We start from the raw sequence: 21,091 nt of genomic DNA on the forward strand, positions 1-21,091 counted from the left end.
CAAGTATGGTGATTCACATCTGTAACCCCAGCTACTGGGGAGGTTACAGGTAGAAGAACTGACACCCAAGGCCAGCCCAGGACAAAACAAAACAAAAATATGATCTGGAAGACAGAGTTGGTGTGTGTGTCTGTACATGTGTGCATGCTGTGTGTGTGCGCGTGTGTGTTTCAAGTAGTAGAGATCCAGTCTAACAAGAACAAGGCCCCTAGTTCTATTGCTTGCTTCTTGCTGGTTAATTGGAGATGAGTCTCACGGACTTTTCTACCAAGCTGGCTTTGAACCAAGATCCTCAGATCTCAGCTTCCTGAGTTGCTAGGATTATAGTTCTAAGCTAGGAGCAGTCCACTTGGCTAATTCTATTTTGATTGATACATTAGAAATAGTACATGTTTAATAATTATTAATCTTGCTAAGTGATAAGTTGAGGTTTCTGATTTGCTAACCATAGCTTTTACCACTTTTGTGATGTGCTGAGAGCTTTCCAGTTAAATAATTGAACTATTCGATATAGGAATGTTAATGATTTATTAGATTTCTCACTGCATAATTTGAAACCTTGAAATGGACTCAGTGGAATCGTTTCCCAAAGTGCGTGGGTGTGGCCTGCCAGCCGGTTTCTGTCACATTGACACAGCAGTCCGGTTACTATCTTTAGCTTTGCAGTTCAAGTTCTGGACTACCTCCTCCTCCATCTAGAGGATTCTAGGAGAGAAATATGTAATATACAGTACAGGAGACGAGTTCTCAACCACAGCATAACTGAATACACAGATTGGGATGTTTTATAATGGAATTTTACTATTTGAATAGCTGCAAATGCCTGAAGTCATATGTCTGCAATAATTACCATATCTTTGAGAACTTTCTGCACCATCAGTGAGAAAACAGAATTCAAAATTACCAAACAAAATCATCTTGAAAACTGAATTTTTTCTGAGCTCATTTACTCTCCTAAGCCTGCCTGCTGATACAAGGTGGCACATCTATTCTGGCATAACAATAATGTGCGTGGCCTCCTCAAATTACTTGGTGTTCTGCAAGAAATAAAAATCTCTCAATTCCCATCTCAGAATCCTTTTTTTTTTTAAAGTCATACCTCAGAAACCACTGTAGGAAGCATAAAGTAAAGCCTGCTAAGAATAGTCTTCAGAATATCGACGGTGCAATGGATTTTGGAGCTGTGTTAGGTGCTGCCCTTCTCTCTAAAATGAGTACACATGAGGGAAGGGGCTCTGGTGGCCTTTGGGGGACACCACTGTCACAACAAGGTCATCTGCGGAGAACATCAGACCTAGTTTTCAAGAATCTTTTTAAATGTCTCTCTCTTAAAACTCAATTTGTGAGTGAATTTTTAAAATGCTTTCATCTCCAAATTCCTATGGCATTTAGTTTTCAACAGGATCCATTTACTTGTCCTTTTCTTTTATGGAGTCTGTAAAGGCCACCTAACTGTCCCTGCAGTGTCTGTGTGACGTAGGAGGCTGGAGCGCTCCGGTTCCTGGTGTACATTCAGACTTCCCTGTTCCCTGGCTCCCACTAGCCCGCTTTCCTCTCTGCTCCGGCTCCTTGCTTCTCCCAAATGTCCTGGCTTGGCTCCCTCCTGATCATCTCTGGGGATTTCATGTGGCCCCTCCCTTGCACCCGCCCCAGGCAGCATTCCATGATTCCACTCAGCTGACTGGAGCGCTTTACCAGGTTTTGCCCCACTAACCTGTGTCCCCCACATCCAGAGGTGCTAGGCATGGCACCACAGTGACCCGCTCCTCACTCTGCCTTGCCAAGGAGTGGCAGTGGAGACAGGACACATTTATCTTGTTCATCCCTGGGCTCCAGATGTCTGGAAAATTGCTTTCTCAAAAAGGGTGTTTCATAAATATTTTAAAAATGAGCACGAGTAATTTGACAGTAAGTAAGCAGTGAAATGTTTTTATAACTGCCTTACAATAGGATCCTTAAGTTCAAACTAAACTACTTATGAGAATAACATCCAAGGAAGTATTTTATACCTGAACTAATTGCGAAGTCAGTCAGAATATACCCATTCTTTTTTTTTTTTTTTTTTTGCCAGTCCTGGGCTTGAGCTCAGGGCCTGAGCGCTGTCCTTGGACTTTCTCAAGACTAGAGCTCTACCACTTGAGCCTCAGCACCACTTCCGGCTTTTTCTATATATGTGGTACCAAGGAATCGAACCCGGGTCTTTGTGCATGCTAGGCAAGCACTTTAACCACTAGGCCAAATTCCAGGCCCAGAATATACCCACTCTTAATTTAAGCCAAGTTTGTTCTACTCATTTAATAGAGTTGGCTAAATAGAAACTCAAATAAGTACTTTTAATTACACTAATTAACAAATGATTGCATTAAAACATATGAGCTATATAAAACCTAGCTAAAATCTAAACTGACTACGTGTGCTTGGTCACCAAAAGAGTGAGGTGCTTCCCCAAAGGGGTAGTTTTTGTCACCCTCATAATGTGTGGGGTCTGTGAATGTCCCAGATTTCAGACACAGCACTTTTGGGGGAGGTGGAGGACTGGGGGGAAGAGATGTGTCGGGGATTAACTTTTCATTCTCTATTCTTAGTGATGTGCGACTAAGAAGTTTAAGGCCAAAAGGAAAAAGAAGACACAGTGTTCTTTGCCACCTCAGAACCTGCTGGGGACTTTTCAGATGAAGCTGGCCAGCAGAGGATGTCTTATCCTCCATTAGCACTGCTTTCATTCAGGAAGGACTCTATTTGCCTAACATGTCATCTGTACATTTATTGCACTAACCTGATGATTCAGAATGCAGGTCAAAGTCAGTTCCTTAAACTTTCCCCAAATTCCTGAGGCCAAATCCTAGTGTCCTCAAAACCAGACTTGTACTTTTTTTTTTTTTTGGCCAGTCTTAGGGTTGAACTCAGGGCCTGAGCACTGGTCCTTGGGCTTTCCTCTAGGCTAGCGCTCTACCACTTGAGCCACAGCACCACTTCCAGCTTTTCTATGTATGTGGTACTGAGGAATCAAACCTGAGTCTTAGTGCATGCAAGGCAAGCACTTTACCACTAGGCTAAACTCCTGGCCCCCAGACTTGTACATTTTTAGAGACAATATGATTATCTGTCCAGTGCCTTAAAACTAGAACCAGGGCTTGGGAATGTAGCTTAGTGGTAGTGTTTGCTTAGTATTCATGAAGCCCTGGGTTTGATTCCTTAGTACCATACACACAGAAAAGCTGGAAGTGGTACTGTGGCTCAAATGGTAGAGTGCTAGCCTTGAGCAAAAAGTGAAGAGCAAGTTCTTAAGTCGTTCTTTCAAGACTCATGACCAACATGTAATCAGACTAAGAAATGTAACATCATGAGCAGAAGAGATAATAGACAGCAAAAAATAGACCAACGAAGACTTGTGTTTGTTTATCAAAGGGTATAGTATGCTTAAAAATTAGGAAATATAGTTCAACTCCTTTTCGTGACAGGAATTAAAGCATGTCTTGAGCTAAAAATGGTGCAGCCACCTTGAAAAGGAATCTGGTAGTTCTCCAAAAAGTTAAATATGAGTTACTTTCTGAATATATTGTAAACAGTGTGCAGAAATGTAACAATGAAATCTTCCCCCATAGCAGTGTAAGCTAATAAAAAAGGCAAAAGATGCTACTTTCTGACCCAGAAATTCCACTCCTAGGAAGAAAGAGGTTGCATGTTCATATAAATGTCTATAACAAGGTTACTACTCCTCACAGGAAAAAGTGTGAAAAACCCAATGCCCATCAGCTGGTAGACAGATAATGGCAGTGTGTATCTATATGATGAATGGTACACAGCCATCAAAGGAAATGAAGTTATACAATATGATGTGTGCTAGCTAGCGTTATTATACGGAATAAAAGACACCAGACTTGGGCCAGGAGTAAGGACTAGTGGTAGAGATCTTGCCTACCTTGCATGAAGCCCTGACTTCAATTCCTCAGTATCACATACATAGAAAAAGCCAGAAGTGATGCTGTGGCTCAAGTGGTAAAGAGCTAGTGTTGAGAAAGCTAAAAGACAGTGCTCAGGCCCTGACTCCAAGCCCCAGCACTGGCAAAAAATAAAACAAAAGAAAAGAAAAAAAAAAGAAAAGGCAGCAGACATAAAAAGTCACTTACATGATACATTGTGGAGACAGTGACTTTGTGGAGGGGGTGGGGATGAATATGATAACAGATATGGGGTGTCTTTTTGTGGTTAAGGATAATGCTCTAGAATTAGTGATGACGCCTGCTCAATCTTGTGAATGAATCTACTACTCACCAAATTGTATCTCTTAAAAGGGATTTCATAGTATGTGATTTGTATCTCAATTTTTTAAAATCCTGGTGGGATGCAGCTATATAAAAGAAAATATGGCTCACACCTGTAATCCTACCTACTCAGGAAGCTGAGATCTGAGGATCTCGGTTCAGAGCCAGGCTGAGCACAAAATGTCCATGAGATTCTTATCTCATTAACCACCAGAAAACCAGAAGTGGCACTATGGCTCAAGTGGTAGAGCACTAGCATTTCACCGAAGAGCTTAGGGACAGCACCCAGGTCCAGAGTTCAAGCCCCACAACTGACAAAAAGAATAGTTTACTACATTCATTCAAAGTTACATATTTTTTTTCCTTTTCCTTCCCTCCTTTCTTTTTTTTTTTTTTTTTTTTTTTTTTTGTTGACTGTGGGGCTTGAACTCTGGGCCTGGGAGCTTGTCCCTGAGCTCTTCAGCTCAAGGCTAGTGCTCTACTACTTGAGCCACAGTGCCACTCCCAATTGTCTGGTGGTTAATTGGAGATGAGAGTCTCATGGACTTTCACGCATTGGCTGGCTTTGAACCTTGATCCTCAGATGTCAGTCTCCTGAGTAGCTAGGATTACAGGTGTGAGCCATTAGAGCCCAGTAGCAAACTATTCTTGATAGAATAATCTCTAGTTTACTTGCTAGTCTTACCAGCAAGAATTCTTTACTGATTTACTATGTTAATTCTCAGTTATCTTAGTACAGATGTTTGAAAGTATCTGCAGAAAATTCACCTACGTAAATCAATATAGATTTTAAAAGTGCCATGTAGAATTTTAGAAAGAAAAACCAGAATAACAAAAACCTTCTAGGATTAAACAGTAAACTAGACACAGTTGAAAGGAGAATTAGGTAACTGGGATGTAGACCATTTGGCATAAATTCATGTGCTATGTTGATGCATTTGGTGGTGAAATATGATGTCTGCAACTTGCTTTCCAATAACTGGGCATATGTATATCCTGCATGTGTACCTCTACTTCAGTTTAGACCACTCAGACTCAGCTTTTATACCAAGACAGTTAAGCTTAACATGTCTTCTTGGTTATTTAACAGACATTTGAGATTTCATAAACCCAAAGTGAACTCAAAATTTTCTCTACAGCCCAGTGAATTGTGTGTGTGTGTTCAGAATGTGTATGGGCATAGGCATGCTTAGCACAGGAGTAGAAATAAAACTAACGCAGACAATTAAAAACTGGTGACATAGGTGAGGGACATTCGGACGTTTAATGCTCGCTGTGTCCTTGGCTTCTCGAAGCCACACACTGCCCTTGGCTCCTGCCTAGCGTCCTGGTCTCTGCAGTTGTAACAGCCAAGGGCGCAGCCTCCAGTTTCAATCATACTCACTTCTTTGGTGATTTTATTTGGCCCTGTAACTTTAAGTAACAACAAAACACATCCAACCTGCACTCCAGTTTAGATCTTTCAAACTCAGTGTTCCAAATCCAGATACTTAAGCTTAACTAACACATCTTCTAGGTTATTTAACAGACATGAGATTTAACAACCCAAAGTGAACTCAACATTTTTTCTACCCGCAGCCTTCCTCAGGCCAGTAAATTTCAGAGATCTGAATGCCAATCACTCAGCCTAGGCCCTTGAATTGATTCATCCTTGACTCAGTTTCATTTCTTTCGCTCATACTTTGTTCTGGCCACCAGTGAGTCCCTGTCCCATCACACCTCTACCATGCCCACCCCATTTGAGCCACTCTCCATGAATATAACCTGAAGCAGCTTTCTAAGTGGGTTACCTGCTTGCCTCCCTCCCTGCCTTGCTCCATTCCCCAGACTCACCATGCGTGGTAGTATGCCATTTCGTGCCCTAAAACCCGCCATATTTTTTGTCTCACAGTGAGGACCCAATGCAGTAGGGTGTTCTTCAAGGCCTACCTTGCCCAGAACCTGGCTCTGGTCCCCGCATCTTATCCCTGTCTTCATATCTACTACTGACACCACTGCTTCACCCTGTACTCCTCAGAGTGCACTGCCTGGGATGCTCTGCCAAGTATCCTGTTGTGGTTTCCTGGTCTTTGCACTTGGTTCCAGATACCTCTCACCTCAGCTGGAAACTCCTGCTTCAGTTGTGCAGCAGAAGGACCCGGGAACTAGTATGTTTTAAAATGTTCCACTGTCCTTCGAAACAATCAGGGATTATCCTAGCTTCCAGTTCCCTACTGTTGATGGGAGCGTGCAGCCTGCCACACCACTGCTCTCTCAAGCAACAGCAATAAAGACCCAGGCTGCAGCTCAGGCGGAGTGCTGGCCTAGACTGCAAGGCCGCTTGCATCACCAGCACTGCACCAATGTAAGGAATCACTGGTCTGTAATCACCAAATTAGAGCATTTTGTCTATAAATAATGGAAGCATTTCTATTTCCAAGCTGTTTTAATGAATTAAAAGATATACAGAAGATGGAAAAATATCAAATTTGTTTTCTGAAAGAAAAAAAAGAAGGCAGCTGACTTGACTTGGCAATGTACAGTAACAATGGAAATGCCTGTCCCATGTCCTACTTGCTTCAACTTAACTCGCAACACTGTGTGCCCTGAAAAGGCTTCTTGCCTTTGGTTTGTAGTCCCGAAACATGCAAGGGAGTATGTGAAACACCTAGGCTCCTGGGTCTTCAGTGGCCTGTGGGGACAAAGCCTTCTGACTGCTGGCTATCAAGAGCTCTCAAATGCTTCTTTGCAGTGTGAAGTCAACAACTTTCATTAAGTGCTTAGACCCCTTTGAGGTCAAGTACAGAACCTGGAAGAATGAACTTCTCTTGTTTCAAATAAACTAATTACCTAATCTGAAATTATCAAAAGTGATTGAAAAACGTAACACTACCCAAATGAATCTGTTGATCTGAAACCTGACGAGGAACAGTGAAACCATGGCCTTTGTTTCTTCCATAGTAAGGAGAAGCTATGAATGTGAACTTGTGGGCCCACACGAGTTCTATGAAAATGGCCACTACTGTGACTAGGTTTGATCTAAGCTCCCCTCGGAAGACTGAGGGTCCTGGGAAGACTTGCTGGCCTGCGGGCTGTAGCCACCCATGCTTACCAGATGGCTGCTGATGACATTGAGCTCTTGTATCACCATTCTCAGATCCTCATGGAGCCTCACCACCGCGCTTTTCACCTCCCCCAGCAGAGCTCCGATGGAGTTGCTTGCACTGGGCCCCGTAGGCAAGCCCTGGCTTGTCTGAAAACTAAAAGAAGACATGGAAGGGATGTGATCTGCAGCAGGGGTGGAAAACGCAACCCAACTGCGGCTGGGAACCTGGCTGGTCTGCACTTTAACAGAGTTGGAATCATCTGGAAGAATTTCCTGCAGATTGAGGCTGTCATCTTCCTTCTCCTCAGAAGACCCTGGGCTCCTGGGAGTGAGATGGTGGTAAGACCCGACTGCTTCATCTCCATGCTTAAAGGAGGCAGAAGATGACCTCGGATGAGACACAGTCCAGAAGGAAGGCCTGGCCAAAACCGGTGGCAAGCAATGGGCAGATTTCCCTGGAGGGGCTGAATCTGGAGACGACGCGGATAAAGTAGAAAAGGAGGATGTCCCCTCAGAGGTAGTTGAAACTAAAATGCATAAATCAGAAAGAAAGATTTATGTAACACAGAAGTGAGAGTAATAGCTAGAATAATTTTATAATCTAAATGCCTATGTGGAGGGAAGGTCTCAATATAAACTACTTAGAATTTTAAATGTTAAATATTCATAATAAGCATTGGAAAAAAAAAACCCGAAGCAGGAAACAGAGAAAATCTACAGATGTATTACGTATCAATAGTACCATGAAAGTAACCTAAAACAGAATTATCAATATTCATCTTGTCTTCCAAGTCCTGCCCAATATATTTTTATATCACTGTAAACTTTATCAGAGAGAGAAAAGTGTAAACCCCTCCTACTGACAGCCAGGGCTTGGAGTTGGTATTAAAAGTAGGAAGTCTGATGAGCTATAACTGAGTCTTTTGCCTCCTCTACCCTCAGGAATAATGGCAAACAGCTAACTGCAAGTACTCAACAGTGAGTGAAATTAAGCTTTTTTCCTTTTGTGGTCCAACACAGTTACTACTGACATCCATGCTACCTGATAATCACATTTTAGCATATAATAGAATGATTTTTCTTACCAAGAAATTATAGTTTGCACTCTACTTTGAAGCTTAGTGATTGTTTAAATAAAGAATTCCAGACTAGAAATCCTTTTCTTTGAAGGCCATATTTAATTGGTCCTCTTGTTTCAAGTTGTTGGAACCATTCTAATCATAATTTATTGTCTTCCATCTGCTTTGTCTTTGAAGCATTAGGTAATTTTGATACTGTGCCCTGAGGACTGTTTTTATTTACTGAAGTCATATGAGAGTAGGACCTTGAATCAGACAAAAACTTTACTTCAGCTTCATAACATTTTCTTGGTTTGTTCTTTCTACATATTTTCTCCTTGGTTTTTTTTTTTTTTGCCAGTCCTGGGGCTTGAACTCAGCGCCTAGCACTCTCCTTGGGCTTTCTTAAGGCTAGAGCTCTACCCCCCTGAGCCACAGCACCATTTCCATCTTTTTCTATGTATGTGGTACCAAGGAGTCGAATCCTGGATCTTCACGCATGCTAGGTAAGCACCCTACCACTAGGCCAAACTCCTGTCCCCTCCAGTTCTTTTTTATTTTTTCCTTAAGGTAGGGTCTTGTTCCTGGCATGGGTACACCAGGTCAGAGATCTGCCTATTTTAGGCTTCTCATCATTTCTAGGTATGACAGTCACATACCACCAAGCCCAGATCTTGGTTGAGAAGGTGTGTCTTGAACTTTTCTGCCTGAGCTGGGCTTGGAAGAATCACAGCCTCCCAAGTAGCTAGGCATATAAGCTGTAATCATCAGTGCTTCCTTTCTTTTTAAGTCTGATTTCTTGTTCACAAGAGGTCCTGAACTAGTCTTTTAATTTTCCTACTTTTGCTCTCACATTTTCCCTACCTTTGTCTCTTTGCTCTCCTTGGAGATTTGGTCAACTTTAGCTTCCAACCCTACCGGTGACTTTTTCATTTTGCCATTATGTTTTTTACTCTCCAAGAGCTTTTTTGTTGTTGTTGTGCTCTGAAATTCTTGTAATATCCTGTTCTTGTTTTATGGATATGCTGTTATCTTCTTATGTCTTTATGGATATTATAGAGAGATTTGGGGCTGAGATGTAGCTCAGCAGAAATATGCTTGACTAGCAAGTATAACACCCTACATTTGATCCCTAGTACTAAAAAAGAAGACAAAAAAATAGTTTGAGATTCTTTTTAAAAAATGCTTTTCTTTCCATGCTTTATTTCCTTGTGTTACTTTGCTTTTGTCTCCCTGTTGCATGTGAGGAGCTTTCCAGGGGTCTGGCACTCTATACTTGCTACGACTGAGGAGCTGTGCAAGTGAGGGTGGGCTGAGTATCTTCCATGAGGCAGGTGTGGGACTAGGGAACATGGTTTTCTTGTCTCCTGCTATGGGGGTTACGGCTGGTTGTGGTGAGCTGTGATGTTTGGTTTGCATCTGATCGCAGTACCCACAACCTCCACTATCTGTCTTTCCCTTCAGAGACCTCCAGTCTCTCCAGAAAGCAAACTCTCTCATCTCACTAGTTTGTGGTTATGAGTAGCTGATCAGGGTAATTTCTCACCTCTTGGCAAGATGTAGTCTAAGGACTTAACTGCTTTTTGAATAGCTGATTTCAAATTCTATCTGCCATGGCCCGATATAGTTTATCCCACAGGTTCACAGCTGGAAGCCTGGTTGCCAGTGTGGCTGTGATGAGATGCTAAAACCTTTCAGAAAGAGGTGCTTAGGTCACTGGAGGTGCTGCCTTTGAAAGGGATTAATGGAGTTCTCATAGGACCCAGTTGTTGAAAAAGAGCAAGGTCCCCGAATCCCTCTCTGGTTTTGTGTCTCATCATGTGGTCTTTTCCCTCTGGCCTTCTTCCTCCCATGATGCCATTCCCTTGTGAGGCTGCAGCCCAGGGGGCTCACTGTATTCAGGCAGCTGCTGGTGCTGTGCTCTTAGGCACTGAAAAACCATGAGCTAAACAAGTCTCCTTAATGACCAAGTATTTGGCTACAAGTATTTTGTTACAGCAATAGACTACATTAATATTGCACCAGATCTGGAATAGTGTTTAGTTGTTGATGTTACTGTTTAGGGAACAGTAATTGGGTTTGAACTCAGGGTTTCATACCAGGTAGATACTCTACCACTTGATCCATGCCTCTAGCCCTTATTGCTCTCATTTTTTTTTGCCAGTCGTGGGGCTTGAACTCAGGGCCTGAGCACTGTCCCTGGGCTTTCTCAAAGCTAGAACTCTACCATTTGAGCCACAGCACCACTTCCAGCTTTTTTCTATGTATATGGTATGGAGGAATTGAACCCCAGGCCTTCGTGCATGCTAGGTAAGCACTCTACCACTAGGCCAAACTCCCTGCCCCTGCTCTGATTATTTTTGAGACAGGATTTTTTTTTGACTGAGTTGGCCTGTACCACATCCTCCTATTTATATTTCTTGCTATAGCTGGGATGATAGGTGTATACTACCATGTACAGCTTTTCTGTTGAGACGGAGTCTCTGGAACATTTCTGCCACAGTGGCTTGTAACTTCAGTCTTCCTGATGACCAGGTGTGAGGCAATGGCATCTTGCCCATAGAGGAGGATTCATAAACATTGTTTTAAGTGTGAGACAGTGAAATCTCAAAGAGACTAGAACTCTTTCCCAAGGCTAAAAAAGAGGCAGTGAAGAGATTTAGATTTCACTACCTGATATCAGTGCACCTGATCTTAACCACTACATTACACTTTCATGTTATTCTTCTATCTTTGAATTCTTTTTACTTTATCACAGAATTATGTTAGATTCTGGGTATAAATTTTAGAAGGTAAGCAAGAAAGGACGGTGCGGGGACTTGACTTCTCCTCCACAGAAGTGGCTCTTGACAGTGGCTCTGGAGATAGTCACAAAACCTTAGTAAGAATGCCTGCATATTCTCTCGCGGTGCACGAGTTAGAACTGTGATCAGCTCACGAAAGTTATAAGATAGGTTGCAGCCCAACTGCCAAGAGGGCCTTAGCAGGCCTGGTGCTCCCTCCACCACGGAGGGTGCCTCCTTGGCGAGTGGGAGTGTCCAGATGTGAGGTGCTCACACTCAGGGGATGATTCTGGCAGGGGTGTTCCAGGTATGAGGCAGCAGAGTTGATGATGAGAGTCTAAGATTTTAGGCCCTCAAACATATTTTCCAAGGTCTATTCTAGAAGTAGAAGAATTTCAGTTGCACTGGTCAGAAAGGAGGACAGAATAGGTCACCTTCAAGTAGGTCAAGGGGAAATAATACTGGAGTCCAATATGAACACAGCACAGTCATCTATACAAAGAGGACACAGCGATACTATTCTCACTCACCAAGGTGACTAATGCCACTGGCATTTAACTTATACTAGTGGTGTGCAAAGTGTGGTGGCAGCATTACTTGGGAACTTGCTGAATGCAGTTCTTGGGCCCCACTGAAGATCTACTGACTCAGAACCTCCGAACTGGACCCAGAGGACAGATTAAACAGGCTTCAGGTGTTTCTGATGTGTGCAGAAGCTGGAGACCACTGGCTTCCTGCCCTGTGTCCACCTTTCTCTGGCTTTGGGACTAGGGCTTCTCAGGCAAGTTCTCCAGCTTTGGTTCACAGAACACGTGATGTTGTAGCTGTGGGAAGCCACTCTTCTCTAATTGCCACACACCAATTTGCTTTTGTTTCCAAACATTCAACAGCTGCACTGTACACTTCACAGGGCTCTTGAGGGAGTGGCTCTGCTGCCCATCCGGTTCTCCTCCTCTGGCTCTCCACAGAATTGATGTGGGTATCTTGTTAGCATTCATCCTCACATGGCCTACTCAACAGAGCTGGCATACATTAGATACTGCCAAGTAAGATGCAGTAAGTGGTTGTATTTTACACTTTTACTCTGTAAAACATTCAGGCCAAGTGTGGAGCCTCTTTGAAACCAGCACTGATAAAACAATTCCAAATGATGTTGGTTATCTTTAACTGATTATACACATAACTAATAGAGGCCCAGCTTATTATGGTATTATAGTTTTCAACTTAAAAAGGCATTTAGAACTGTGTTGTGGAAACAAAACAATGAATACATTTTTGGAATATTAAAAAAAACCTTAGTAGCTACAGATGTTAACTATGTTTTGAAAGAAACATATCCTTTAATGGTTAAGCAGAAAGATTTTTTTCATTCCCTAATTCATTTCCTTCAGCATTTATAGTTGATATACAATAACCGTCAAGAGAAGTCTCCATACAAGTTATTCTAATTTTGTTCTGTGGTTTAAAACCACAGGATATTACATAAATTCTCATAGCAGAATTATTTAGGATTTCAAAAGGTGGGAACAACACTGATATCTATTGATTGGTAAGCGGATAAATAAAAGCTGTAAATCTGTAAAATGAAATAGCATTCAGGCATGAAAATGATAAAGGATTGATACATGTTGTGGTAGAGATGAATGTTGACAGCATTATGGTAAGTGAAAGAAGCCAACCAAAGAGCCACATATACAATTGCATTTAAGTGAAATGTTCAAGACAGGCAAAATACAGAAGCAGAAAACAGACTAGGGCTTGCCAACAATTAGGGGAGGGAGAATGGGGAGAGCTTGTTACTGATGAGTACAAGACTTTCAGGGGTGGTAAATTGTTCCAGAATTACTGGTAATGGCTGTGAAATTCTGAGAATGTACTCGAATCTTCTAAATTATAGACTTTGAAAGAATTATTTGTGGTATGTGAATTAGATTTCAAGTTTTAAAAAGTATAGCATATGACAATTTATTTTCAATGTCATCATAAATAAGCTAGATGAGTTACACAGGATAAGGAAATCTAAATCACTTTGTGTTACATTTTTGCTGGGAATACTGGACTACTGGATTGAAGATAAGCTTTCTCACTTACCTACCAAGTATAAACTTGATTTGCTTTATTTAACCTCAAAGTGGTGTCTCCCTGCAGAGGCATCAGCAAGGAGTGACAGGGTCCCAGTACTAAGACCAGGGGCCTTCCTAACTCCTGGGGGGAGGAGGGGCTGCTGAAGCTCCAGTCACTGTGCTTGCATAGGACCTCTAAATCTGCCCTGCCAGTAGCTAAGAATTAGCCATGATACTTTTTCCAATCAAGTTTCTGCCAGTTTCCTCATTAAAAAAAAGTGAAATGGCTAGTTGTTCTGGCTCTGAGTCTCAAAGACACAAAGAGAATGGGAATGGCTAACAGGTCGTGTGTGTGTGAGGGGTGGGGGGGGATTTGGTCTCTGTCTCTGGTAAAGGTGAAAAAAAGGATAGCTCGTGCCAGAATAATGAGATAAGAGACAAAGGAGGAGGCAGTGGGAGCCCATCAGTAGACTGGAGACCTGGCTTCTCCTCTTCCAGTGCAGTGGGCACACACGTTACAGCTGTGACTCAGGAGAATACAACAAAAACTGCTTGTCATGTGTGTGGTTTCTAGGTGTCTACCCACTCCTTGTTTTCCTTTTTGGTGCGCATTATGAGATAGTCAATGACTTAAAATAGTTTAAGCCACAAATGGATAACTTAGGTGGAGGAGAGTGATGGGCCATTATTCCAGGACATGGGGTATCATGGTCACATGGATACAGAATGCCCCTCCCCAGCCGTACTTGGTAAAGATGTGAAGTCCATGGAGGGATGTCACCTTTCTATCTGAGGTCCACTACACTACACACTTGCCATCATTTAAAAATTTGTCCAGTTCATTTCCTCCCAAGAGATAATGTCAGCTCCAGACCGTTCATCTATAAGCACATGCTTCTTTAAAAATCCAGAAAACAAAAACTTTCTCTATTCTTCATCATCCCAAAGTGACAGTCCAGGGAGAGTAGCCATCATGCTAGTTGGTCACCTCCTGAATTCCCTCAACACAATGGTTTCAGCTGCCTGAATGAGCAGTCATTGGGGCCACTCTGCCCTGCAGCCATGGCTCCCAAGGTCCCTGTTGGTTTTCTCTTCCTAGCTCTCCATACTCTAGACCTGCATACGCCAGCCTACTATGCACAGGCTCTGCCTCCTTTTATATTAAGTTTAGATCAAGATTGGTTTCATGTCAATCATTTTTTCACTATAGGCAGGCTGCCATGCATCTGCCTTACATGTGCTGCAGGGGCCAGGACCAGATAGACAGTAAACATTTGCAGGCTCTGCCACATCCTCTGCCCTCAGTTCTGCTGCTGCTGCACCAAGGCAGCCAGAGACCCTCAGAAACCAATCAGCATGGCTGAATTCCACTCCATATCCTTCACCAACACAGGCCAGATGTGACCCAAAGCTATAGCATGCCACCCTGCCCCGATCCTAAGCAGTTTAAATCTCTACCATTATTGCACCAGTAGCCAAGCTGCTCAGCCTTGAGCAGAACTGAGAGTTCTGAGTCAGGTATGGAACTCCGACTCTCTTGGGTCACAGTCTCATTAGCATCCTCTCCCTTTTTCCACAGTGGCTGTTCCATTCTCTTCCTATCTCCTACCACTCCAAACCCCCTGGCCCAGCATGTTTCTTAAAAGAAAGTTAAGCACTAAGGGCTCACTAAAGGCATTCCATTTTTTTAAATCCAAAATGTGTTTATTGGGATGTTTTCCCACTCATCTTGGTTCACCAGGTGCTTTGAGTGCTGCTTCCTTCTGAAGGAACATCCTTCTGTAAGCTTTGCTTTTTCTCCTGTAGGCTGGCAGAGGACAGTAGAGCAACCAACACACAAAACTGCTGTTTGTGCATGGTGATTTTATAGCATCCTGGGCATTTCACATCCATGAAGCAGGAATTAGGGCTCAGCACCAGATGCTTTTTCTTGTGTTTCCTCTTCTCCTCTTCAGGAGAGGGATGAAGGAGATCCTTTATGAGAGAGGCATGGTCTTGGGAGGAGTCACCCAATTTTAAAACCAATAGTAACATAAGCTCTTACCCAGCTTTGATGTTTGTACTCTGCAAATTGTGTCTTTCCTCCTTTCTGGCTCTCCTCAGCCTTTTGGTTGTGCTCCACCAGGCCACTTGGCTACCTCCCTCTAACTCCTTTCCTGTGGATCTCTGGTCCTCTACACAGCTTTGAAAATTTTCCAGCTTTTGGTTTCACCCACAAAGGAACCAGAGCACCTACAGAGTACCTCAGAGCAAAATGGCAGCCCTTAACAAGACTAGGACGAGAGGGGTGGCTCCTGTGGTAAAAGAGCACAGGACCTTAGCTCAAACTCCAACACTGCCAGGAGAAAAAAAATACAGTCTTCCAGTCTGTGAGTATAATATATCTCCCATTTGGTCTTTAATTGCTTCCACAAATGTTTCATAGTGCAGAGATCTTGAAAGTCTTTTGTTAAGTAGTGTTTCAAATGGTTGTGCTATTTTAACTTCAACTTCTACTTGTTCATTATTGGTAAGAAGTTACACTCTTGTTTCTCTTTCTTTTTGAGGCAATATCTTGCTACTATTTAGGGCCAGGAGGACCCCAAACAATCCTCCTGCCTCTTCCTCTGAGTCTATGGTTGTGCATGTGCACTGCCACAGCTAGCTCTATATTTCCATTTTTAAAGTATGATCAAAGGGACCAGGCACGGTGTCTCAAGCCTATAATCCTTGAAAGACACTTGGGAGACAGTGATAGTAGGAGCATGATTTGAGACCAGCCTGGACAAAAACAGTAGTGAGATGCTATCTCAAAAACAGCCAGGTGTAATTCCAGAAACATAGGAGGATAGAGTCAGAAGCCAGCCCAACTTTTACAAAGAATACCCTGGGACCTTATCTGAAACGTACCTAATGAAGAGCTGAGAATGTGGGTTAGTGGTAGCCTGGCATACATGAAGCCCCCGGTTCGATTCCTTATTACTACATAAACAGAAAAGGCCAGAAGTGGTTCTGTGGCTCAAGTGGCAGAATGCTAGCCTTGTGCAAAAGAAGTTCAGAGACAGTGAAAAATGTCTAATGCAAAAAGTACTAGAGGTATGGCTCAAGAGGTACAATACTTGCCTAATAAGCATAAGACCCTGAATTCAAATTCCAGTACCACCAGCAATCAATAAAATTATGATTAAATATGTACATTTAACTTATGAATTATTGTCAATGCTGTACTACTTCATTTAAAACACAGATATCGTTTAGTGGTTTAATCCATGAACTTTCCTTCTTTGTTATTTTGTCATATTACATCTATATTTGCTTTAAATCCCTAAATATACGATTTGTGCCTTAGTTTTATGTATTATTTAATAAGAGAAAAAATACAGTAATTCAGATTGCCTACATAGTTATCATTTCCAGTTCTCACCATGTTTTCTTAGATTCAAGTTACTATCTGGTATAATTTCCTATTGGTCTGAAAATATTTTTCCACTGCTTTTTACGGTATAGATTTCTTGATCATTCACCTTTATTCATTTAAATATTTCTTGGTTGGCTTCATTTAAAATTTTTCTAAATTCAGAATTCTAGGTCTATAGGTTTTATCTTTTAGCACTTCTAATATGATTTTGTTGTCTTCTATTATACACTGCTCATGGCAAGAAGTCAGGCACATATAGTTTGCTCTTTGTATGTAATACAACCATTCACAAAATCTCTACCTTCAAAATTGTATCTCTGGAATTCAAGGGTTCAACTACAATGTGTGCCCAGATATAAATAATTTTGTTTATTCTGCTTGAGCATTTTGGATCTGAAAGCTTACTTTTTCCCCATAAACTTAGAGACATTTTGACCATCATCTTTTCAAAGGCTTTTTCTGTTCATATGTATTTTTCTAGGCTTCTGAAAGTCCTATTACTTCAGTGTCAGACTATTAGTCTCCCAAAAGACTTCGCAACTATTTGAAAAAAAAATCTCTTCCTTACCATTTTTTATATAATTCCTATCAACATATTTTCAGATTTCCTTATCTCCTTTTTTTCATTTTCAATCTGCTGTAAGAACCCCCAATGAAAATTTCATTTTTTATTTTTCATCTCCAGAAGTTCCATTTAGTTCTTGGGAAAAATATACTTTTGGGGGAGGCGGGGGGGTTGGTCATGGAGCTTGAACTCTGGGCCTGGGCCTTGTCCATGAGTTCTTCAGCTCAAGGTTAGCATTCTACCACTTGTGCCATAGAGCCGCTTCCAGTTTTTTGGTGGTTAACTGGAGATAAGAGTCTCATGGACTTCAGTGCCCAGGCTGGCTTTGAATCACCATCCTCAGATCTCCATCTCCTGAGTAGTATGAGCCACCAGTGACCGGCTAGAAAATAATTTTTACCTGCTGAAATTTTCCTCTTTGTTGTATATGTATGTATATATGCATACATATTTTAATATATGTAACAAACATATGTATGTCTATTTGTTTTTATGACACAGGAGTTCACTATGTAGCCTAGGCTGGCCTTGAATTTGCTATCTTCCTGCCTTACCCTCCCTGGTACTAGAATTATAGACATTTATTCATTCCAAGTCTAGTGAAATCCTTGAATCTATTTCTATTAGTTGGTCTATGAACTTCTATGTTAATTGTAATACCTCAGTCATTTACAAATCTATTTAGCTGACTTATATCTCCATTGTCACCCTCCAGTTCATTTTTTGCTGTATTTAGTATGGTGCTGTATATTAGGTTCAAAAAGGTACAGTGAGTCAACAAAGAGATAGCTCAACATCAGCACAGATTTATTGGGGAGGAAACCTGTGGAGGGGAGACTACAGCCAAAGCTAAAGACTCACTCTAGTTTATGGGCTAGCACTTTTTTTTGGAGGGGGGGAGGTCATGGGGCTTGAACTCTGTGCTTGGGTGTTGTCCATGAGCTCTTCAGCTACCGCTTGAGCCGCAGCCCCACTTTCTGTTTTCTAGTGATTAATTAAAGAGTCTCATGGTCTTTAATTCCCTGGGCTGGCTTTGAACCTGGATCCTCAGATCTCAGCCTCCTGAGTAGCTAGGGTTACAGGTGTGAGCCATCTTGCATCTGCAGGGCTGGGCTAGCACTTTTTATAGTGGATCTGGGAATGCTGGAATTGTTTGGTGAGGATTGGTACAAAAGTAACAATTGGACAAAGACAACATGCAAAAAGGATCACAGCTGGAGGTGGGGAGGATGGGGGAATCTCTCTGCCCTAATAGACTTACAACTGCAGTTAAATTCTGGCTCCTTGTCAGTCAAATGATTTCAGCTAGACAAGGATGCAGAGGATAGGGTGGGGAATGGTTGTGAATGGAAGCCCTGGAAGCACTGGTTTGGGGTCTCAAGGTAAGGGCATGTGGCTATTCAGACTTTACATTGCGTTTATGCCTGGGCCACCATCCTCCTACCTGCAGACTCCTGAATAGCTGGGACTACTGGAACACACCCAGCTTTATTGACTGGGAGTATATCATGAACTTTATGACCAGGTTGGTCTCAATCAATGATCTTTCTAATTTCTACTTCTTGAGTAGTGGGATTATAGATATAAGCCATTGTAGTTTAGTTATGTTTTCCTGTTCCTCAAAAGATCTAGTGATAATTTATCCTGTACTTTGAAGTCTATATTGTAGAGTCTCAATTTTGTGATTCCTCTGAAGAGTGATTACTGTTTTAACAAGAGGACAATTGTGTGGACTTTCCAAATCATTAGCCTTGAAGTGAGCAGAAGCTGAAGTGGTCTCAGTTCTTTTGGCTTCTGGGAGTATTTACTTAGGAGTGGGGAAAGGGGTTAGACTCTCTGGGTTTTCCCACATGTGTCTCCCAATGACTTGGGCAGAGTTTATTTGTCATTATGGGTTTAATTCACCTTTCTGAGTCTTCTTCCCTTTTAGGATTGTCTTCCTAACTCTCCAGCTTCCCTGTGAGCACCAAACCTTTTTCTTTTTGACACTGTAGGGCATTCAGGCTGAAGGTCTTCATTTCAGACTGTCTACAATTTTCACTTGAGTTATTGTAAAAAACCTAAATACTAGTAATATGATAAGATTCTTCTTTCTTTCCTCCTCCTGACCTTCTTATTAGGACTTAAGCTCAGGGCCTGGGCTCTGTCCTGAGCTTTTTTTTTTTACTCAAGGATAATATTTTACCACGCAAGCCATAGCTTCCCCTTTTGCCTATTTGCTGGTTAAAGAGAGATAAGAGTCTCAGGGACTTCACTGCCTGGGCAGGCTTTGAATCATAATCCTTAGATTTCAGTCTCCTGAGTGGTTTGGAATAATAGACATGAGTCAGTGACACCGTTTTACCTGTGTTCTTGATCATATTAACCACAATTATTTCAAAGTATCTATCTTATAACTTTAGAGTCTAGATTATCTGTGGATTCATTATCTGATTCTCTTCCCCACCCTACATTTCTAGCTATTAGTTCATTTCCTGATATATTTTTTGTTGAATGCTAAAATTTCTTATAAAAAGTGATGGATGCTCTCATAAAAAGATTTACTTTTTTTCTAGATAGCATATACTTTGAGGTGAAGCTAGGTTGCAGCATTTGTGAGAGATGCAGTATTTCTGGTTCATTCTTAGTCCCACATTGTAGTTTTGATTTTTGTATGTAGCCTACTAGATGTCCTAATTATAAACATGGACCATTTATTGGGACACTCCAATCTGTCTTTTTGCAAACTCCAAAGCACCACAAGATTATCAGGAATCTGTGCTTAGCTTGGTTTCTTAGAAGCTGTTTCACATTCAATCCTTGGTGTAACAACATCTAGAATATAAGCAGACTCCAAGAGGCTTATACAAAGCTCAGGATTTCTTCTCTGTGATTCCTTGTCCTCTAGAACAGTGACTCAGTCCCTAACACTTCAAAAGTTTCAAACTTCAATCTGTCTCCTACGTACACTGAGACTTTGCATCCCAGTGGCTGGAAAAACTTAGGCCTCCGATTCAAGAGTGGAAATGAAAAGTGGGGCTCATTTCAACATACTTTTTCTTGGTACTTGGCCCATTATTATTGTTTTTTATCTTGCCTATAACAATTTAAACCAGTTTTTTTAAAAAACAACTTACTAGCAGTTATCTTAGAGGGACCTCTTGTTGAAATTTTAAAAACTTGCTGAATTTTATAATTGTACTTTGTACAGTCAGTGACTAGAATGTATTATATATATATAGGTATATAAAGTATTTTTATGCACATATTTACCTACAAAATTTACAGAAAATAAAACAAAGCAGAATTTGTAGAATACCCTCTTAAGACTTCTTAGGAGGAGAGGGTTTTATTGCTGCAGTAGAATTTATTTTTAATTTGAGAAGGAAATGAACAAAAGTGCAGCCTACCAGAGCACAGCCATGAATAGAAGCCTTCTCAGCCACCATGACAGTGCAACTGGTCTCAGTAGAAATTTCATTTGGTAATAAAACTAAGAGGTTCTACTATCTTTAGGCTATTCAGTACCCAAAAGTTCACCAAAGAACAGGGAGAGAATCTGTATTATTCTTTGCCCTTTCTAACTAACCTCAACATAGTGGTTTCCATATGTAATTATAATTTGTGTTTGGGGAAATTTAAGAGATTTATATTGAAAATTTTGATTTTATATGAATTGGTAAGCATTATCATACAGCAGAACTAATAAAACTACTACTTGGACTTTGAAAAAATTCATGAGCAAACAACTTATTCTTTTTTACTAATAAGCTTTAAGGAAGGATACATGATTATAATGTAAGAGTGAATAATTGACAGCTAACCACATGGAATCCCAATACTTTGTCCTTTATCACAATCTAAACAATATTGCATTGTTCTTAATAATTTTTTTG

At 41.3% G+C, this 21,091-nt stretch overlaps 1 protein-coding gene and 1 pseudogene across 7 annotated transcripts in view; both read right to left on the reverse strand.

The window, feature by feature from the left end:
• Positions 1 to 544: 544 nt before the first annotated feature.
• The window catches only part of Enthd1 (ENTH domain containing 1), a 105,603-nt gene continuing 85,056 nt past the window's right edge, over positions 545 to 21,091 (reverse strand). For 4 of the 7 annotated variants that reach the window (XM_090328766.1, XM_090328765.1, XM_090328760.1 and 1 more), the window contains exon 7: positions 6,678 to 7,877. In XM_090328766.1, the coding sequence (XP_090184892.1) occupies positions 7,273 to 7,877 (605 nt within the window). In that variant the 3' untranslated portion in view covers positions 6,678 to 7,272. Of the gene's footprint in view, positions 706 to 5,625; positions 5,679 to 6,677; positions 7,878 to 21,091 lie in introns of those variants that run through there. The other 3 variants (XM_090328762.1, XM_090328763.1, XM_090328764.1) reach the window with 3 other exon arrangements.
• On the reverse strand, positions 14,942 to 15,288 carry LOC150067581 (small ribosomal subunit protein eS27 pseudogene; annotated as a pseudogene).

This window comes from Megascapheus bottae, chromosome 2, assembly GCF_031878675.1.
Source record: "Megascapheus bottae isolate mThoBot1 chromosome 2, mThoBot2.hap1, whole genome shotgun sequence".
Lineage (NCBI taxonomy): Eukaryota > Metazoa > Chordata > Mammalia > Rodentia > Geomyidae > Megascapheus > Megascapheus bottae.